The sequence below is a fragment of the Bipolaris victoriae genome, assembly GCF_000527765.1.
Source record: "Bipolaris victoriae FI3 unplaced genomic scaffold scaffold_25, whole genome shotgun sequence".
NCBI lineage: Eukaryota > Fungi > Ascomycota > Dothideomycetes > Pleosporales > Pleosporaceae > Bipolaris > Bipolaris victoriae.
Genome location: NW_014575367.1, coordinates 35,832 through 55,980, shown reverse-complemented (window position 1 = coordinate 55,980; position 20,149 = coordinate 35,832). Strand labels below are relative to the sequence as shown.

Here is a 20,149-nt window from a genome sequence, read left to right as displayed (position 1 = left end):
GTTGTTTGTTCCATTGTTGGGCTTGGTCACGATTGTATGGAAACGATATTGATACCCTGGGCATTGGGTTGGATTTGAATTTGGCGTTGTGGTGAGTAGGAAACATGGTATCATGTAGAACGTGATGACTCAAACGTTGCGTGCAATACCATGCTTTCCAGCGGTGGCCTTTTGGGGCACACAATAATTTTACATGTCCATCTCTTGTGTATGTCACTACACAGTCTGCTTCTTGACATCCTTTACTTTGTTTTCGGCCTTGGCCTCTTCCTTGGTCTTCTTCCCCGCCTCGACTCTCCTCTCCTTTGCCGTCTTTTGCTGTCCAGCCTGTCCACCATGCGCTTCTAGCCTCGCCTTTTCATTCGCTGTATGCACCTTCATGCGCTCCATGGCTTCTTCCAACGTCGGTATCCGATACCCTTGCTTCCTTGCCTGTGCCAATCTCTGCACACTGACCTGCCTCCCCCGCGCGGCACTCCTCACATCCTTCAATAACCGGTCCTTGATGCGCTGCTCGTCTAATTGGGCCTCGGTAAGGACTGGTGGACGTTTCTCGACAGGCTCGCCAAAGGGCGCAACAATCGAGGTTACGACATGGTGAATGGCTGTGGAGGTACGATGGCCTGATGCTATGCGGACGACGTCGCCTTCGACAAGGGAGTTGTTAGGATCGCGGACAAGGTAGTTTTTGGGCGCAGGAAAATGCTACGACTATTTGTTAGCATTGGAAAGATTTGTATGTGTTTCAATTGACCAATCTTACTTTTCTAAACTTTTTATTCCATTCTTGTTCTGCGACTCGCACTTTTACTGCCTTTGACATCTTCCCCGCCGAGACTACGACACCAATTTTGTGACTCGCAAAATACTCTTGCACAATTGGCTTGCCAGCCTTGGCTTTGTTCGCTATTGACGCCATGACGGGCGGCTATGTGGTGGTGGTGGTTCGGGTCGTGTGTGGTGGATGCGGAGGTCTTGCGGAGGTGCACTAGCGCTACAAGGGCCTTTGTGTATTAAGCCCGAGTCCGGACAGGTCAAGACAGCAACTCAATGCGTCGTTTGGGGGTATCTGACGGCGGGTCGGGGGACGTGGGGAACTGCTGCAGCCTCGATCAACGGGTTCGCGCCAGCTCTTCCACCGCGCACAAAAAGTCATGTCGGTGATGCCAAGGCTTAACTCCGATTGGTCGCATAATCTACGTTACTGCTATCGTGTCCCGAACCCTACTACTTTACCCTTCACTCGCAGCCTCTCGTATCAACTTGACTTTCCCCCTCCCTTCCCTTTAGTTTCGAGGTCGCCCGACCTCGTTAGACGTTTGTGAATTTCATGTAGACAGTTGTTCTCGTATTTATCTCGGATACGCACATTCCGTCCACTCACTTTCCCAAGTTCAAAGTCGCCGCTGGCGCACTTCATACTGCACCATGCTTCTACGGATAGCGCTGTTTTTTGTGGTCGCGTGTCTGGCGCTGCTAGTTATTGGCGCAGAAGACTATTACAAGGTATGTAGAGTCTATATTATGCGTTTCATACTCTTACCTTTATCGCAATTCCAAGTGCATCGGCTAACCAAGTCGCGCAGCTACTGGGTCTTGAGAAGGATGCCTCAGAGCGCCAGATCAAGAAAGCGTACCGAAATCTGAGCAAGAAATATCATCCCGATAAGAACCCGTACGTCCAATACTACACTAGTCCACCAGCAGCCTGCTAACTTGTCACAGTGGCAACGAAGAAGCAAACCAGAAATTCGTTGAGATTGCAGAAGCCTACGAAGTCCTCATCGAGAAAGAAACACGCAAGATCTATGACCAATACGGCCATGAGGGCATTCAACAGCACAAACAAGGCGGTGGTCCTCGCCAGCATCACGATCCCTTTGACCTCTTCTCGCGCTTCTTCGGTGGTTCCGGACATTTTGGACATCATGGCGGAGAGCGACGAGGGCCGAACATGGAAGTCAAAGTATCCATTCCTCTACGTGACTTTTACAATGGCCGCAAGACGGAGTTCACGATTGAGAAGCAAGCAATCTGTTCGGCCTGTGAGGGATCAGGTTCAGAAGATGGACACGTAGAGACCTGTGGCACATGTGGTGGACGAGGTGTTCGCATACAACGACAACAACTTGCACCGGGACTCTTCCAGCAAGTCCAGGTACATTGCGACCAATGTCACGGCAAAGGCAAGACAATCAAGCACCCATGTCCGGTCTGCAGCGGTAGTAGAGTTATCCGTGAATCCGAGACGCACCAACTCGAGATTGAGAAGGGCATGCCCAATGGCGTACGCATCACCTATGAGAATGAGGCAGACGAGAGTCCGGACTACGTTGCTGGCGACCTTATCGTCCATCTCGCCGAAGCCGATCCTGCATTTGGCCAGCAAGAACACGAGCGCACAGATGGTACCTTCTTCCGAAGACGGGGCAAGGACCTCTTCTGGCGCGAGGTTCTGTCTCTCCGAGAAGCATGGATGGGTGACTGGACCCGCAACGTCACGCATCTCGACGGCCACATTGTCCAGCTCTCGCGCAAGCGCGGCGAAGTCGTACAGCCCAACCTCGTTGAAATCATCAAGGAAGAAGGCATGCCCGTCTGGCACCAACAGCTAGAAAACAACGAGGGTCTGCAATACGGTGACCTGCACGTCGAGTACGTGGTCGTCTTGCCCGACCAGATGGACAAGGGCATGGAAAAGGACTTTTGGAGCGTCTGGGAGAAGTACAGGAAGAAAAGCGGTGTTAGCATTGATGCTGAGCTTGGTAGGCCACAGGAGCCGATTAAGATGCCGGAGCCTGATGCACATGATGAGTTGTAAAGCATGTTTTGGTTTGTTTTAGCTAAACATGCAACTGTGAAGGGGGAACGAGACAAGGGGGGAGAGAGTTTTGTATGAATTGACGCGCGCGAATACCCGTTGGTGGAATGAAGATGGTTGTGCGGAGTTGGGGAGTCAATCTTCTGTGAGATCAATGAAGGATGGGAAAAGGGAAATTTATAGATGGGTTTTTTTAGCTCTTGAGTTTCTTGGTATAGATGGCAAGATTATGCAGTAGTACTATGTGCAAAGTGTTCTTGTCTCGTTTCGTGTGTGTATGTGGTGATTTTACACTCTTCTTCGCGTATCAAGTATTATGGTGGAATACAGTTCTAGTTCTCATGGCCTTGAACGTTGTGTATTTTGGAGGAAAAATTAGATGGTTGGATTACAGGTCAGTATGTTTGCAATTTCATTACATTACTATTCATGATGTCATTTCTCTCAATTCAAATGCCTTGTTTTATTACAAATAGAAAACGAGTATTGTGGGATCATGGTCTAAGTAATAGTTGAAGGAAATTACTCATAGCCCATCCTGCACCTTTGTATATTGTGAATGCTTATGCATGGCAATAAGTCAGTAGGTAAAGAGTTCGAAAGAGACTTGGTATAAGGGACTTTCTGACTAGCAAAATTTGGTACTGGGTAGATGTGGGGTGTAAAATAACTTGATGATATGAACACTGTGTTGATTTCATCTAATACATTTGGTATTAGTTTGAAGAGAATAACAGGGAATGGAAGATTTTGAAAGTGATGGTTTGATGGGTTTCATCTATTTCTACAACTTTTAATCGTTTGTATTTGGCTGGTGTATAGCGTACTAGATTTTTATTTTTCCAGAAGAGATTGGCAGGCCATTTGTTTCCAAACCAAGATTTGGATAGTTTCCTGTATCATGACTCTTCTCTGTTGTAATGCAAATACCCAGTGACAAATTCCCATATTTGTCATTCCACCGATCGTGCAGTTACTCGAAGGACTTTTCTCTCTGTTAAAGAAGGGATAACCCTAGTATCCCGAAAATCACAAGATGCTCAAGCACACATGTGACTCATCCGTCACTTATTCCCGTAGTCTAAAATTCTGACCTAGGAAGATGCAACCTCCACATACAACCAACTTCTTTTCCCCAGATATAATCTCAGCCACTCATGCATTCGCCACGCGGCCCTCCATCGCTAACCCGCTTGCTTCACAACACGAACATATCAATAAAACGGTCATGAACCCCGAATCCACTCATCACGAAATCCTTCGCCGGGTAAATCTAGCCGGACCACTGATATATGGGGGGGGAGGCTGCCACTTGGGTGGTGAAACCACCATCCCCTCCAAAGAATCCTTCAGATCCTGCAGCAACAGGAGTTCGGCATAGGGCTGCATACAATCACACGTGGCGCAACAAAAGAAATTCCCGGGACATTGCAATCCTGCCTTTCCCTTCTTTCGGGAATTGGAGCATGAAAGGCGTGGGATGGGAGGAAGGGCGAGAAGAAAAAAATCCTCCTTGTCGCGTGCACCCCGATGTGTACATGTCTCGGCAAGTGGATTTTCGACGTCAGTAGTATGTAAGTAAGGGATGGGCTGAACCCCCTCCCCCCAATCTTGGCAGCACTTGTATAGTGGAAAGAAAGGAAGAAAGCAGAAGGGAATACGCCGTGCCGCATTGTACATACGCCACATTAATCGTGGAAGGGGTGGTGGCATTAGCAGGATCTGGGCCGCCTAGCCGGGCCCAGCCCCAAACGCACGGTAACACACCATGGTTCCTCCCCGCGGAAGGGAAAGACCCAGAAACACGCACTCGGAAGGGGGTACATTCATCGGTAAAGTACGTTACGTGTATGTGTGATTGTGGCTTCACCATTCTCGCTTCGAAAGAAAAAAACCCCCCGGGGTTGTTCCTTGGTATAAACCCCCCCCCCACCAAAATGGCGGTTATGGTGTGTTGTGGTGTGACAACCGACGAGCTGGGTCCGGGAATTGGGGAAATCCTTATTTTGCGTTTTTAACACTACTACGCATACGCCGGCTGTGAACGAGGAGAAAAAGGGGGAAAAATTATGTGGAAACTGCCCACCCTCCCCCCCCCCCCCCGAAAGGGAAAATTCCGGTATCACACACGCAGAAAAACACATTCCACGGATATAAACCGCGTATGGAGCACAAGCGAAGGGGGGAAGGGAACTGTTGGGGCAGCGATTAATAATCTTGATACCGATCAAATCAGGTAAATTTCGCTACTACTACTACTACTACTACTACTACAGTACACCAACCCATTAGTATAGGAATTGTTATGTTCCGAGTGTGAGGGTCAACGTCAGTTTCACACGGTGGCTTTTCCCTAAATCCAGAAAACGTTGAGTAGATCAAGATTGTACGCTTAAACAACCCTTTAACCATGCCCTCGGTACACACACACACACACACACGCAATGGGGGGCCCTTCTATTTCTCGCACGAATTACTCACTTAGTCTAATCGCCCCACCCGCCCATTGACCCATTTTGTGTTGATTCCCATCACAGCTTACCGCCATCCGCTTTGATAACATCTCTAACGAGCTTGAGCGCCTCAACCGCAAAAGCCACCATGTTGCCTTCCCTCTCTGAGCTGCGCGTCTCTGCCTCTCTCGTCGCCGTGTCCCCACCCTCGCGTGCCACTGCAAGAGCCACATATCCCGGCGTGCGGTTCCTGGTGCTGCCGCCTGTGGGGCCTGCAGTCCCGCTCTCGCTGACAGCATACGTGCTGCCCAGCTTGCTGCGCGTGTGCTCGGCTAGACCTGAGACAACGGCTGGCGTGGGGCCGCTGTAGCCAGAGACGGTTTCTTGGGTCCAGCCCGCAAACGCAATGCGCGATTCGAGCGTGTAGAGGGTTAGGCCGCCGCGGTAGTAGGATGATGCGCCGGGGAAAGACAGGAGCGCTGCTGAGATGAGGCCGCCTGCTGCCTGTGAGGTGGTCGTGGGTAGTTAGCTTTAGGTGTGTATCACATATCCATTGGTAGGTAAAAAGGGTCCACAGACTGTTTCTGCAACTGATATTGTTTCTTTGCGCTCTTTGAGAAGAGTAGCCACCTCTTGAACTATCAGCCGGAGCTCTTCGGGTGGGAAGCTTGGGGGTGGCATTGTGGAGCTTGACAACGATGCCAAGGGTCTCTGCGATGTTCCGGGGTATCTATTGAGTTAGTCTCAGCTACTACGGAGAAATCGATGTTTTTTGTTGTTTGTTTACAACGTTGTTCCAGACAAAACACATTGGGATGTTGTTATGGCTGACATGGACGTTGCGAGTCAGTGGGGTAGCTTCTCCAAAGTGACGTGATGCGGGGTAGCTCCTGTTCTGAGCACCAACAATACATAGATAGAGATAATACTTTGTACTTCATTTACCTCTCATATTTGGTGAATGAGTAATTGCATATAAGTTCAGGTGCGTACTACCCCCTTGTCATGCCTAAACTAGTCAAAAGCGAACCTTTCTTCTCCTCTCTTCATCAACCTGATAGGTATAGAAGTGCCCCGCAGCTGTAATGTAATAATGGACGCAACTTTGTATCGAAGCGCATGCTGGGCCCTATTTACAGCTTTGTTGTATACCTCTCGTCGCTCTTGGCCTCCCTTTGGCATCTTGTCCACCTCTTCGTCAGAAGCAAAGTCATCGACGGCAAGCTCGACACTGTACTGCGCGAATATAGCAGCTAGCACTGCGAGAACCTCAGCTTGCGCAAAGCGTCGCCCTATGCAGGATCGGCCACCATCACTGAATGGGATATAGGACCCTCTGACAGGTTTAAAGAGCTCCGATGACGTGTCTTCGCCGGATGGTCCACGTAGTGCCTCGTCGTCGTAGTCAACTTCGACAAAAGATTCCGAAAGATTGTTCTTTGTAAACCAGCGCTCAGGTCGGAAACAATCCGGGTCCGACATACCATCATCGTTTGTGTCATTTTCGGGTGCGGGCCAATACCTCGGATTGCGATGGACAGACGAGCACAGGAAGACGTTGGCACCTGCAGGGATAGTGTATGACTTGCCGTCCACCTGAATGGTCTGGGATTGTTCTGGCGTGACTGATTTTGGAATGTTGACAATTGGCTGCAATAGCCGGAGCACCTCGTTCATGACTGCAGCTGGCATGCTTGCGAAAAGCTTAGGAAAATGCTCCTCGTACGTCCATTCACTGGTGGGTTTACCATTGAATATCCGGTCAATGTCTTGTTGTAACCGTTTCTGGGATGCCCAGTGGATTGCAAGATAAATCAGCGAAAAATGTAGCGTGTTTGCTGTTGTTTCGTGGCCCGCCAGCATGATCAAAAAAGCGTTACCGAGTATATCGCTCTTATCGACAAGTGGGGCGTTTTCACCTGTAATACCACTACCGCGGATTAAAGATTCGAAAACATCCATTCCCTTCTTGCCTTCACCGGAAAGAAACTGAGTCTTTTTGGTCTCGTACAATTCGTTCATGTAAGCGCCCCACTCGGCAGCTGCCTCGGCGACTTTACGATGTGCCGCAAACGGAGACTTTTCTAATAGAATGCATCAGTGTCATTGTTTCGATTACAAGTGGTATTGATATATCTTACCAAGCCATGGGATAGGTATTATCTGGGTCCATATGATATTATGAAGCAGCTCACTGAGCGCTTCTCGATAGCTCATAGTATGGCCAGGAGGCGCTTTGGAGCTGAAAGAAATGGACTGCTCTGTATTCTTGCTGACTGTTTCCTCCTTACCTTCTTCGTGCGGCCAGGTAACCCGTACATCGAAGCCTGCGCTACTAATGATGTACAAAGCAAAGTTCATTGAAGCTATAGAAGGATCGATTATGGTCTTGTTGCCTCTTCCCTCGGGTCCCGCCCAGAGACTAAGCAGCGATTTTGCGTGATGAAGTGTTTCGTTGAAAACGAGCTCATTGTTGCGCTCACCGAAACTCGGTGCTACAAGTTTGCGATGGCTGCGCCATTCGGTTCCTTCGGTAGTCACGAGATTCTTACCATATATGTTGAGGGATTTGTAAATCTCAAGAGGCTTGGGAAAGTCATTACGACGGGTAGTGATTTGGGTGATGGCTTCTGCATTAGCGACATAGACATCGATTCCAGAGGGGGCGACGGCGATGAATATGTCTTTGCCAATCTCCTTGAAATATTTGTATCCAGTGACATGGCTCCATTCTGCCTGTAGGATTCTGCAAGGCAATGGTCAACACATGACAATTGGCGCTATTGTCCATACATACTCTAACCACAGGCCCGTCAGGGAGCTTGGGAGAATTTTTCGCAGCAGCAGCGTCCAGAACTTGAATGTGGCCAGCCAGAAACGATTGTAGATATTCCAAGGCACCGAGACTACAGGCAGCCCTGAGCTCTTGGCGAGTGCGATATTGCGCTGATGGCGGCGATATCTCCAGGTAGCTTTGTAGATGGTGTAGGCTACGATGGCGCTAAAGACCCAGGTGGCAGAGACCATGGTGAGCGAAGGTGTAGAGCAGATGCTATGCTATGCAAGAGAAGGGAATTAGACGACGGTGCACGAGATGTTTGCTGTTTGCGATGTTGTGCTCCTCATGAGAGGAAGACGTGACGTCGCCATGTTAGCGCTACTGATCGGCCACTGTGGCGTTTCAGCGCTCAAACAGCCTTTCAGGGGCCACCAAAAACAATCACAATGTGCGCCTTCCAGTAAATGTGCACCTTGCAGTAAAGTACTGATCTAAGCCAGATGGGTTCATGTTGTCAGCTCTGGTAGCTATGCAGGCCAAAATAATTATACATGTGGCGCTGCCGCTCGAAGGATTTTTGTGTAACGAGCAGTCATCATCCAGGTACAAGTCTTGACAGGAGCTTCGGGGTATTAGCCGCCACCTGCTGTATAACAATACACTGATATAGTAGTCGTACTCACTCGGCCGCCGTAGAGACGACGGGATTTCCGATGCATTTGAATCACCGGCTGCTTTGATCGAATGTGAGGCTGCTTCGCTTGCATGCAGAGTTTGCGTCTCGTACGACACCCCTGGCACAACGCTCCGTGGAGGCAAGGAATGCGCACGCCGCTTGGTGAACAGTAGTGGGACAGAAACTTGATGTTTTACGTACTGGCATATCACTATATACTACTAGATATGTACATACCTAGTACACGCTGCCAGCCTCAACGTCACAAGCCGGGCTCTGGTTGTTTCGTTGGACTGGGCGCACAAAGTTTCCATATTCCAATAAGCTTTGGAACAGCAATGCAACTGTTGTGCCGCTTTGCTGTGAGCTCCAGCTTTCAACCGCAGGCCAGGGCATGTCATCGCAGGCGGCACGTAAGGCTAGGCGCGAATCATGACCACTGACACGGCCTGCCCTTCTCTAGGGCGCAAAACTTTGTGTAGGAGCAGCCCTGATCCGGTCAAGCAAGCAGCGCGACTACTACACCGACTCGATGGCGACTTATCGGCCGACTTTGACTCGTCAAGAGGGCGTGTGAGGAACTCCCCAAGGGATTACTGGACGCCTCCTGCCTTCCACGTGGAGAAGCTACGGCCACCAGGATGACGAAGCCAGGGTTCCCACGAGGGTTGCAGGCCGACCTTGTTAAACACGGCTCGGGCTGTGGGGGAGAGGAGTCGTCTATCGGACATGGCTTTGGCAGCAATCATCGAGGTTGAGGCAGACCGCAACTTGGCGTAGCGTCGGCGGACAGGACCGGGCAGAGTCGGCTGGTCATCTGACAAAAATGGCTTCCATGGCCACTGCTGCGACGGGCTTAGCAGCAGCGGCCACTGCTGTTTGGGATTAATGCCTTGCTGGCAGCTGACCATGCCGAGGTACGGTCGAGCAGAGAATGTGTGTGTGTGCCTGTTGGCAGAGGGGCATTAGCAGAGACTTCCCGTGGTGCAAGGGTGACTGAGCGGCGGCGGCAGCGCAGCGCAGCGCGGAGCGGAACCAACGTTGTGATGGAGGGGCAGGTCAATAACGCCGTGGTGATCCTGGCCTGCCCTTCTCTCATGTCGACTGGGAGCCTACTGTTCCTGACGCCATTCTGGCGGTCGCATCTTATGGCGCGCTAAATAAAATCCAGGATTTTCCCGAGAGTGTTTTGTCATGGTGAAACTAATGTGGTGATGCTACCACTACTACATACGTACCAGGCCGAGAGCCGCGTTTTCCCACCGCAACCGTACGACGCGGTCAAATGGGTAGTGCAGGGAGTATACGCACCATTTGGCCATGTGCCACCAGGCTACCTATAGGAGTTTCGCCAGGATCCGCAGCGTGCGAGTGCAGATCTTTGGGCAGCAGCAGTGGCAGTAGCGGTTTAGTGCTATGTAGCAGCCATGATAATCGCACATTTTCCACGTCTGTTTTGAGGGAGATTGGGGACCTAGGGTTTGAGGGCGGCATGCAACGAGGGGCTGGCGGGCGGGAGCGAGTGCGAGCACGAGGGTCGGTGGCAATGGGCAGTGGGCAGCATAGCCCGTCCATCCTTTGGCAGGCCGAAAAAGATAGGGCATACGAGCTGTCTGGACGCCACCTGCAGCGCATCACTTCCACGAGTCTTCTCGAATGCCTTGGTGCCGCAGTAGAGTGGAGGCTGGGAGGACTGGGCATGTTGACTAGTGCCTCGACGAGCTCGGATCAGCTTCCTGAGTCTTTGAGGCCAGCAATTGGGCGCAAATTGTCCGACTCAAGGCCCTCATGACAGGCTTGCCTCAAGCTGCACCAGGGTCGCTGCGGAGAGAGGCCTGTTGTTGGTGGTGAGCGGAGAAGCGCGCAAGCCGCACGAAACAAAGTGCCCAGCGACGGCCAGCCACAAGGGCCGGGGCGGGACAGGGCAGGTTGTGGTGGACGGACGAGGCAGATGCAGATTGCACATGGATATGGAATGGACATGGCTGCGCGGTTGCCATGGACGGGAGCGACGTTTGCTGTCTGCAGCGGTTGCGGTAATGCCCTGGGAGGGGGACGGGCGACGGGCGACGGGCGACGGGCGACGGGCAGAAGAGAGCGCCATTGTTTGATGGAGACAGTGCGACTACCGCGACCTGCTACCACTGTTACTACTCTAATTACTCTACTTGCACATGGTCCTGCCCGCGGCCGCCCTGAAGCATCCGGCCATGCGTGGGTTTGGCTGCATACAGACACACACCACACACATGCTACTATACACTCACACGCACACACACACACACACACCACACACACTCACACACCCGCCCCTCTAACATATGTATGTGTGTGTATACACGCACCCACACTGCGCGTCTGGTGGACCCCCCGCCCAACCCTGCGCGGGCTGGGCGTGCACAAGCGAAGCTGCAGAAGCTCTCTGATGTCTCTGACCGTCCTTTGGTGCACGCTGCTCGCCCATTTGCCTTGCGCTAATCGGCCGTCTCTTCACCTGCCTTTGCCCACGGCCGCCGCCGCCATCGCCCTCTTCGTAGTCGTAGTCGTCGTCGTCGTCGCCGTCGCCGTCGCCGTCGCTGTCCCATGTGCGCTGGGCCTTGGTGTCATTGACTGCTGCTGCTACTACTACTGCTACTGCTGTTGCTGCTACTCTCTGCCTCTGGCCTCTCGTCCACCTCCCCCCCTTGTCATCACCACCATCAAACACCACCCTTACCAGCCCTAATATTACTCCCATCACCTCCACCATCACCTCCACCTCCACCACTACCCGACCCCCTCGGCAGCGCGTGTGCCTGAGCCAGTGCTGGGCCGCCTCCCGCGCCCTGTCGCATCGCGCCCTGGAGCTGTTCCTTTTTGCGACTGATGTGGTTTCGCGCCTTTTCTCATTGCGCCCTGGCCCCTTCGTTCGCACGGCCCGTCTTAAAAGCGCCACTTTTCGCCGACTGAGCGACAAACGTCCTAGCATTGACCGCGCGCGACTCATTCATCTCGCCTTTACCTGCTTCGGATAGTTGTCTCCGGCTCCATGGTAAGGTCGTCCTGCCCAAGACTAGGTCCTTTCTTCGTGCACGCGGCATAGGAAAGCTCCCGTCCTGCATCCCACTCTGGCCTCCGAGCACTTGCCCTGCGACGCTTTCCAAACTCTTCCCCTCTTCCATGCGATGACGCGGGTTGGGCTGTCATCTGCAAATCACTACTGACCAACCAACTTGCTGCCTTTTTGGTGAATTGGTCCCTTCCGCCCCTGCGACTGCCGAGGCCGCTCTCCACCAGCTGCACCCCCCGCGACCTTCCTTCCTGGCTTTTGCCGTTTGGTGGTCCTGGAACCATCCGTTGTGCCCAGTAGTGCTCTGTCATACATAGCCGCATGGCCATAGCGGATTCTGTCTGGCATATGTAAGGATGGCTGATCCTGACGCGCCCGCCCATAACAAGAGAGCTCGTTTGGGCTCCAGCAATCTTGACTACAACGGCCACGGATTCCCTCCCCCTCCTCCACCGCCTCATACCCAACCCACCCGCCCTCCGACACATCCCACCTTGGCCCAGGCTTCTCCGCCCTATCCTACTACCCACGGTCTATCCACCACTCCCTCTCACCAGTACACCGCTCACCCCCAAGCCTACCCAGGCCCGCTACCCTCGCCATCATTGCCACCCTCTGACATCCGCGCCCTTGCGGATCCGCGCAACATACCCTCTCCCCGGCAGCATCCCAATGGCGTCACAGGAGTCGCTACTGTGACAATCCCCCAGGACCGCATTTCAACCTACCGTCCTCCACCGACGCCTCAGTCAGCATCGGCTCCAGATCCTCACAGCTCCCGCTCCACCAGCCTCAGTATCAGTACCGACGTCAAGGTCCAGCCCCAACAGCCTCAACCTCAGCCTCAACCACCCATGGAGCATGGTGGCCATCACCCGTCGTGGCCCCCCATGACCGCCGAGCACCGGCCAAATGGCAACATGGCGAATGGCTATACTCATGCCATGAGTCCCTCTCACCCCAACGGACCCCCGCCCTACCACGCGCAGCCACCACCACCGCCTGCTCAGCAGTATCCCCAGCCAGTGACTCCCTACGCGCCCACGCCTTACATGAACGACTATGGCGCCGCACAGCAAATACGAAGGAAGCAGGTCCGAGCCACGCAGGCTTGCAACCACTGTCGTTCGCGAAAACAAAAGTGTGACGAAGCCCGGCCGTGCCAGTTCTGCAGAGAGAACAACTTTGACTGCCAGTACAAAGATGTCCCACCACCAAAGTGCGTCGCCTCCACTCTACGTTTGGTCACCCCCTCCTCGCTGACGCTTTTTCCAGGCAAGACAGAAGCATGATGCAGCTCCAAGAGAGCGTCAACAACATATCAGACGTTCTATCACAGTTCGTAGATCAGTTCAACACGTGGAAACAGGGTGTCGAGAGCAGACTCCCACCTACGCGAGCCGACATGATGTCCAATCATGCTTCACCCGAGGCCTCGTTCTCTACAACCCAAAGAGATCAGAGCACATCCAGATGGCCAACGCCTGCTCAAGGAGCAAGAGGCCAAATGGGTCGTTTACACAGCAACCTCAAGATGGAATCACCAGTTGTCCCCCATTCGAGCACGTTGTCGCCTCTTGGCACTCATGCCTCTGCTCCTATCAAGCAGGAGTCGCAGTTTGCTCCTCCTCCGCAGCAACCCGCAACACCTGCCGAAAGTGTGAGGACCGAACGTAGCCACGCTACCGAGACCGGCCCTAAAGAACAGACCGGCCTCCAAGGAGACCACACTACCCCTGCACATAAACTGCTCGAAGAGTGGACCCAAATGAACATCTTCTATCAAGGTATTCCATACCTGAAACGACTAATCGACAATGGCCGCGAAGTGTCAGATTACCCGATGCAGTTGGAGCAGGACCGTGGTTTGCTGCGCGTTTGGGGTGTTGGTGAGGGCCAAGACCTAAACGACGGCGCCCAAGGCCCTGGTAGCCCCGAGAGCAGCAACGATTCCGAGGCCGCATCTCCAGCGCCTGGCAAAGATGGCTTGTGGGGCCATCCGCCTTACGACCACCAAAGCCCCTCTGAGCCCAGCAGCACACCGCGCGAAAGCTACCAGAGCGGCCTTGGCCCAGATGGCCGCCCTGACTTCCGTCGTCATGTCATGTTTGATTTGCTCAAGTCGTACATGGACAGCATGCACATGTTCCATCCGTTCATGAACGAGATCAAACTCAAACGCATGTTCAGAGAGTTCAGCGATCAGTACAGTCCCGAATCGCGAGGCGCAAGTGTTAGATCACCTGCTGTCAATGGAGTGCACCAGCTCAATCCTGGCGTCAAGCGAAAGCGCTCGGCGAGCGGGTTGGACGGATTGCCATCGGCTCGAGGCGAGATTGAACGCTCATTGCGCAATGCCATTGTTCTACTTGTTCTTGCCCTTGGCAAGGTTTGTTCATACACAGACCCCTTGCCTGCACCGCAAAACGACCGGAATCCCTACATTCACTCCGAGTATGGCTACATCCGCAACTCTCCAAATGCCAATGGCAGTTTTGCCAGTGAGGCGTCTGAAGATAGCCGCCCGCGAAACATTGACATTCTCCCTGGTATGGCCTATTACGCTTACGCGACTGACATCCTCGGAAACCAGCAAGGTGGAAACACAACCGCCCATGCGCAAGCCATGCTTTTGGCCGCACTCTATCTCAGTCAGTTCGCACGAGTATTAGAGAGCTGGAGTTGGATCAACAACGCATGCCGTATCGCTCTGGTACTGATCAAAGCCGACTACACCAAGCTCCTTCGTGTGAACAACGAGAAAAGACAATTCTGGAGTCCCAAGGAACGATATCGATTAAATTTGGTCATGTGTGTTTATTGGACAGCACTGCAGCTCGAGTCGTAAGTCGCTTCTACTGTCAAAATCGAGATCCCAACACTAACAGAGAGTTTTTTTAGTGATATTCTGGCGGAGATGAGTAACCTGCCACCCTCCGGTATCTCCGCGCACCAGAGTGACATTATGTACCCTGAAGGTGTCAACGAGACCTGGATCCAAGAGGACAGCAGCTCCGCGCAACTAGAGGACATCACTTCGGGTCCGCGGAACGACCTGATGATGAAGCTCTACTCTACCCAGACGTTTCTGCGAGTGATTCTGAATGTGGCACACAACGCCTTGTACGGACCCAGCGGACGAATGAGCTTCGACCCCACTAGTGTCAAGGAAGTCGCTTATCACGCGCTCACGCACGTGGGTGTATTGGAAAACTGGAGGAAACTACTTTCGCCCGAGCTTGCCTGGGACGACAGCGAGTACCCCTCGACCGATCTCAACATTGCCCGTGTTCGCGCCAAGTACTATGGTGGCCTCTACATGATGTTGCGACCGTATCTCAAGCTCGCGAGTCATGTTTTGGAGTTCCCGCCCCCACCTCCAGGGAGCACGGGCGCCTCTCAGCACAACTCACCGTCCCCATACGGACAGCCCCTTACAAACAGGAACGTGCAGATGGTCGAACTGAGCGAGGACCAGCAGAAGATTATCAAGGTCGCTTGCCAATGCATCAACAGCGCGATCCACAGCACGATTGCATTCGATCGTGTAGGTGAAGAGCCTGGTAGCAAATACCAGTATTTCACCCCAACACGCAAGAAGAGGCTCGTAGTCACAAACATATTCGGTACACTTCACGCGTAAGTCTATGACTCCCCTGGTCTTCTCAATAGCATTCCGCTAACCCAGCATAGACAATTCGGAAACATGCTTGTCCTCGCCTCAGTGTACAAGTCGAAACTCTATCCTCTTCTCCCAAGCGATACCTGGCTCACCAAAGCGACACTCTCCGCCCTATTTAAGCGCACCATTAACGTCATTGAAGACGTTGCGCCAAACTCGCCCATCTTGCGCATGGACCTCGAAATCCTCAGGAATGTTCAGCGGCAACAGGGTCTGGAGTGATGTCAGGCGTAGAGCAACAAAGGAAAAAAGCAACGTATGGTGGCGGGTTTCCAAACCTGATCCCGTATCTACATCCTGCCGTATGGAGCGACACCCGCATGCGCCGACGCATGCTCGTACACCCTCCCTCTTCGGATCTTGTCGCCATCCGTCACGGACGATCTGGTCCGACACAGATCTGGGATCGTGCATAATGACCTGCATATTTTGGCCCTGGCGCATTGCTTTCTGTTAATTATTTTTTTGGATTATTTTTTTTTCTCTCGATATTCCCCACAATCGACGGCCATGACTATACATGCAACCAGACGTATGCGCACGTAGCAAGGAGAACAACTTCATCATCATCATTGGGTGGCTAGCGCTGACATAATTCGTATGCATTTCTAGTCATTTTCATCTCTCTGTCCGTTTCGCCGGAGAATCAATCAATTGTTCTATAGTCTTACAAAGCCTGGGTGGATGATCTGTCTGTTACCGTTTCAGGTAATCCTAACGTTCTGTTCTATTTTTCCTTTCTTTTTGGATCTCTTCCTCTATTCTGGGTCCTGATTTCGATATCCCACCTGTCAGGAGAAAGCGCGCCAATTGCGACAATGGGCATGCCCTGAGGATTGGACACTACCGCAGTTGCAGCTCACTCACCGATCAGACTAGTGTGTACGGGCGCTGCGAGATGTGGGGTCTAGATCTACGCATGAGCAAGACGAAGCACAAGGCGTGCCGCCGGCAGAGCTCTAGTTAGTTGTCTGATTCGACAGACAGGTGTTCGAGCTGATGGGATTTGGTCGTGTCAGATCTACACCTACCAACCATTACATTCCTCTTCACCGATTTTGCGTTGCGCATCCTACCGATTTCTTTTTCGCTACGTACGTGAATGCTTTTCCTCATATCTCAAAGACCCTCACACACCGTTCACGCAGGCTCGCCTATCAATGGGAGGCGGTACGCTTCTCCGCCTTCTCTCACCCAGTCGCTGCCACCTAGATCCTTCGGTGTTTGCTTTTTCTTCCGTCCTCCGCGGCGTACACCTCGTAACATAGGTCCCTTACCAAAAAGACCCATGTTTTGCGCGCGCATTAGCAGTCATATTTCTCGGTCAGTGTTCCTGTGGGGCTTCTCGGAACGGCCGTGTACGGTAACACCCTCCGACCACATGGCTGGGCGACATTTTTGACAACTTTTTTTCTTCCCTCTCACGCTGTGTAATCAGCGCCTTAGCCGTTCCGCCTGCTCTAGTTCGCATATTTACTTTTTCTTGTGCCACCGTCCCACGACACGTGATGCGACAGCACCCAAGAAAAGATGCCGATTATCCGGATAGTAGGCGTTTGATGCTCTGGCATCTCCTCTACCTTACTCTACAGGGACTCATGTAACGTGAGGTGACATGATTACGCACTAATCTCACCACACAATATCTCCATGATCGGTGAGTTGGCACATCCCTGCTGTTGAAAACGCCCGCCTACCTTATCGTGCGCCGCATGTATACAGCGATCCTTGTATTGATGCCTTTGTTTTTTGTCGTGATTACTATTCTTCAACTCTACATTGAGGATGCAGTACGGCAACGCAAAGGAAGATGAGGGCCGATTCTCAACAGTACTCGCCACAAAGAGTGCTCTCGCTTCGAGTATCTGGCCCCGCTGACAAAGCATGACGCATCTGCAATGTCGACCAGAAAAAGAACTTATACTCTGTATATCTGCGCGGGTTTTGCCGCACGTAGTATGTACCTGCACCCATGTGTAAATGTACATGTGTACGTACGTATTACAACGTAAGTACTTTACAAAGTTGTCATTGGCACGCAGAGTGCACTAGAGGTTCCTTCGCATGCCCACGAGCTACTAGATGCGCAACATGCAGACGTGCATGGAAAAAGTTCCATGATGTCTTTTCACCACGAGCCCTTTCTGCACACTACATCTCTGCTGCTTTGTGAGCCCGTCTTGATGTGCGTACGAAATACATGCGTAGACGTGTAGGGCTTAGCGACATGTGCAGCCAATCAAATGCCCCCATCTTGTTCCACACGTCTGGTCCATCGCATCCCGCCGGAGATTTCCCCGCCGCATCGCCAAGGCGCTCCAATCTTTGGTGTCCCCTCCCTTTCCACCCTTCATTTCTCCACCCCCTCTACGTTGTGGTAAGTAAGTTGCCGGACTGCTCTTAGCGACCTCCAGCCGCACTGGGAAAGCCCAAACGAAGAACAAAATCAGCACACCGCAAATGTGACAGCCGCGGCAAGCGGTCTATCCCGTACATGCGTTCTGCTACTGTTTCCAGCCAGCCGCGTCTAAACCGTCGCGAACCGTGATTATTTCGGTATACCGCGCCCCACTCGCACGCCAGCCAAAGTGAAAACCACACATCATAATGCAATCCGGCAACCCGACCCATGTGCGACATCACATCACACTCTTGCACCATCCGAACACGGCAACCCGATCGTTGCGACAATGTGCAAAGCAAGACAAAGCCGCGTACAATCAGGTGGGCGGATGGCGACCAGTTGGGTCGGTCAATTATTGCCAGCTGCCCTTGTTCCTGTTGCTCATGGGCTAGTCGGACCTCTCTCCGACGCCATGTCATTGGTCGAACAGCGCAACAGTACTCTCCGGTGAGTGCATAGCTTTGGACCCTGGAGAGGTGATGATATTATCCACTATTGAAACGCGGGCGTCATTGCGACGCGTGACGTCTTTGCGGCCAATACTTACTCGACGAGGCTGGGCGAAGGCGGTCTTAACAAAAGCTACGTTCAGTATACGGTAAGTCCAACACTCGTACGAGTATTGGCGATTCAGCTGGGGGTCCGCTGGGTCCCATTGGTGATCTGTCCGAACAAAGTCATCTGCTTCAGAGTTTGGAGTACTAAACAGTCAGCCTTGGATTATTCCGAAATGCACCCTGTTAGTCGCGTAGATCATGCTAGGAGGGCCGGGGATCTAACGCCGAGATAAGGGATATGGCGTCTCCTTAGCACTCGCAAAAACATGCCATTTCAACTGACTCGAATCGGCTGCAAGAGCATGCACTCCGGGTCGTCGTCTTTGCAAAATTGCGTGTACTATCTATGTACAAAATAAGATTCCCGGCATAATACGGGTGACAGTGGACTACGGACATTTGCTCCCTACCAATCTTTGATCTGATAAACCTGGATTGTGGCACAGTAACGCGCGAACCGCAGCAACCTAAACCTGAACGGCGAACGTTGGGCAGCGTTCAAACGTGTCGTGGACAATGGCGGGAAGGGGGGGGAGAGCTTTCACTCAGACGTTGCGGAGTATACTCCGCAGATGCTCATGAGCTGGCTCCCCTGTTGGGCACACGGAACGCAGATCAATTCTGGGGCCTTTTCACATTGGACGCCGACTTGAATGCGTCTTCTTGTGCGAACAATTGGTCACCGGTGCGGAAACACAACATTTGCGAAAATCATAAGGTTATCATCATGTAAAATCGTTGCTGCTAATGGCCCACTAGGCTCAGAATGACGACTTGCACATCAAACCATGTTGTGTAAGTAAGATGATTGTTCAGCCCCCGCTATTCCTGGACATGCTTTCTTCTGTGACAAAAGTGGATACATATATACATTACTCACGAGGTTTTCGCTAATTCGCTTCGTGTTCGTGATGGCCAATGAGTTTCACAGCCACTCTAGGCATGTCTGGCCTCACAGCCTCGGAATCATGCCTCCCGCCATCGCATCGACTCCCGTAATCAGACGTGCGGCAACCTGAGAGAACCTGTGGTCACGATCTCCATCCCCATCTGGACACTACTCGTAAGGAGCAAGCCGGTGCGCTCCCAAGACCGAAAGAGAAAGTTTAAACCCATCCACATCGACGTTGGAAGCTTAGATTCGGGGAAAGTGAGGCGCGAAGCGCGTCGCCGTTGATGCGGGCCACCACCAATGTTGCATGGTTGGGGTAGATGACAGCCTCATACGCATGCGGCGGATTGAATGAACGTCTAGACCCCGCCATCAACACATACGCACACCTCAGCCTTTCCGGCGTGGCACTAAGACCTGTTGTATGCAGTCACAATCACGTTGCCAGTCGTCGAATAACATCTCGAAACGATGCCCAGCCGAACAAGGCAAGCCACAAAACATGCTGTGGTCCTCTGCCGCGGCCTTCCGCGCGTTCCCCGTCTTCGCCAATCGAGCATTGTACTCCCTTCACCGATCAGGGTGGCCTTTGTAGCATCGGCTAGAGGCACATCCCGCACGAGATAAATCCGCCATGTAGCATCTCCAGCCGAGATTACGACGGCGACAGCATTGGCAAGATCAGCAACCCCAGCAACACCAGATGTCGGAGAAAGATGGATGTAAAGATGCGCACAATGTATCTAAGATTAAACGCTGTCTTGGATGGGATACTGCATGTTCAGTCGGAGATGCTTCCAGGAAGGTCGGGCCTTTTTTTCTGGTTAGTTCTCGAG

At 52.4% G+C, this 20,149-nt stretch overlaps 7 protein-coding genes across 7 annotated transcripts; 2 read left to right on the top strand and 5 right to left on the bottom strand.

The window, feature by feature from the left end:
- Positions 1-216: 216 nt before the first annotated feature.
- On the bottom strand, positions 217-919 carry COCVIDRAFT_94192 (hypothetical protein; the record flags this gene model as incomplete). The annotated part of the gene is made up of 2 exons (XM_014703060.1): positions 217-705; positions 764-919. The coding sequence occupies 2 exons, from the start codon at positions 917-919 to the stop codon at positions 217-219; spliced, it is 645 nt and encodes a 214-aa protein (XP_014558546.1).
- A 509-nt stretch (positions 920-1,428) lies between these two features.
- Positions 1,429-2,821, top strand: COCVIDRAFT_94273 (hypothetical protein; the record flags this gene model as incomplete). Its single annotated transcript, XM_014703059.1, has 3 exons — positions 1,429-1,506; positions 1,587-1,675; positions 1,726-2,821. 3 exons carry the CDS (start codon positions 1,429-1,431, stop codon positions 2,819-2,821), a joined length of 1,263 nt encoding a protein of 420 aa, XP_014558545.1.
- Positions 2,822-5,352: 2,531 nt separating this feature from the next.
- COCVIDRAFT_94147 (hypothetical protein) lies at positions 5,353-5,955 on the bottom strand (the record flags this gene model as incomplete). Its single annotated transcript, XM_014703058.1, has 2 exons — positions 5,353-5,774; positions 5,850-5,955. The coding sequence occupies 2 exons, from the start codon at positions 5,953-5,955 to the stop codon at positions 5,353-5,355; spliced, it is 528 nt and encodes a 175-aa protein (XP_014558544.1).
- Positions 5,956-6,288: 333 nt separating this feature from the next.
- Positions 6,289-8,301, bottom strand: COCVIDRAFT_94060 (hypothetical protein; the record flags this gene model as incomplete). The annotated part of the gene is made up of 3 exons (XM_014703057.1): positions 6,289-7,358; positions 7,416-8,020; positions 8,072-8,301. 3 exons carry the CDS (start codon positions 8,299-8,301, stop codon positions 6,289-6,291), a joined length of 1,905 nt encoding a protein of 634 aa, XP_014558543.1.
- A 1,709-nt stretch (positions 8,302-10,010) lies between these two features.
- On the bottom strand, positions 10,011-10,304 carry COCVIDRAFT_94164 (hypothetical protein; the record flags this gene model as incomplete). Its single annotated transcript, XM_014703056.1, has 1 exon — positions 10,011-10,304. One exon carries the CDS (start codon positions 10,302-10,304, stop codon positions 10,011-10,013), a length of 294 nt encoding a protein of 97 aa, XP_014558542.1.
- Positions 10,305-10,457: 153 nt separating this feature from the next.
- Positions 10,458-11,915, bottom strand: COCVIDRAFT_14329 (hypothetical protein; the record flags this gene model as incomplete). Its single annotated transcript, XM_014703012.1, has 3 exons — positions 10,458-10,953; positions 11,075-11,674; positions 11,731-11,915. The coding sequence occupies 3 exons, from the start codon at positions 11,913-11,915 to the stop codon at positions 10,458-10,460; spliced, it is 1,281 nt and encodes a 426-aa protein (XP_014558498.1).
- Positions 11,916-12,134: 219 nt separating this feature from the next.
- On the top strand, positions 12,135-15,682 carry COCVIDRAFT_36056 (hypothetical protein; the record flags this gene model as incomplete). The annotated part of the gene is made up of 4 exons (XM_014703055.1): positions 12,135-12,997; positions 13,054-14,622; positions 14,680-15,417; positions 15,472-15,682. The coding sequence occupies 4 exons, from the start codon at positions 12,135-12,137 to the stop codon at positions 15,680-15,682; spliced, it is 3,381 nt and encodes a 1,126-aa protein (XP_014558541.1).
- Positions 15,683-20,149: the final 4,467 nt, after the last annotated feature.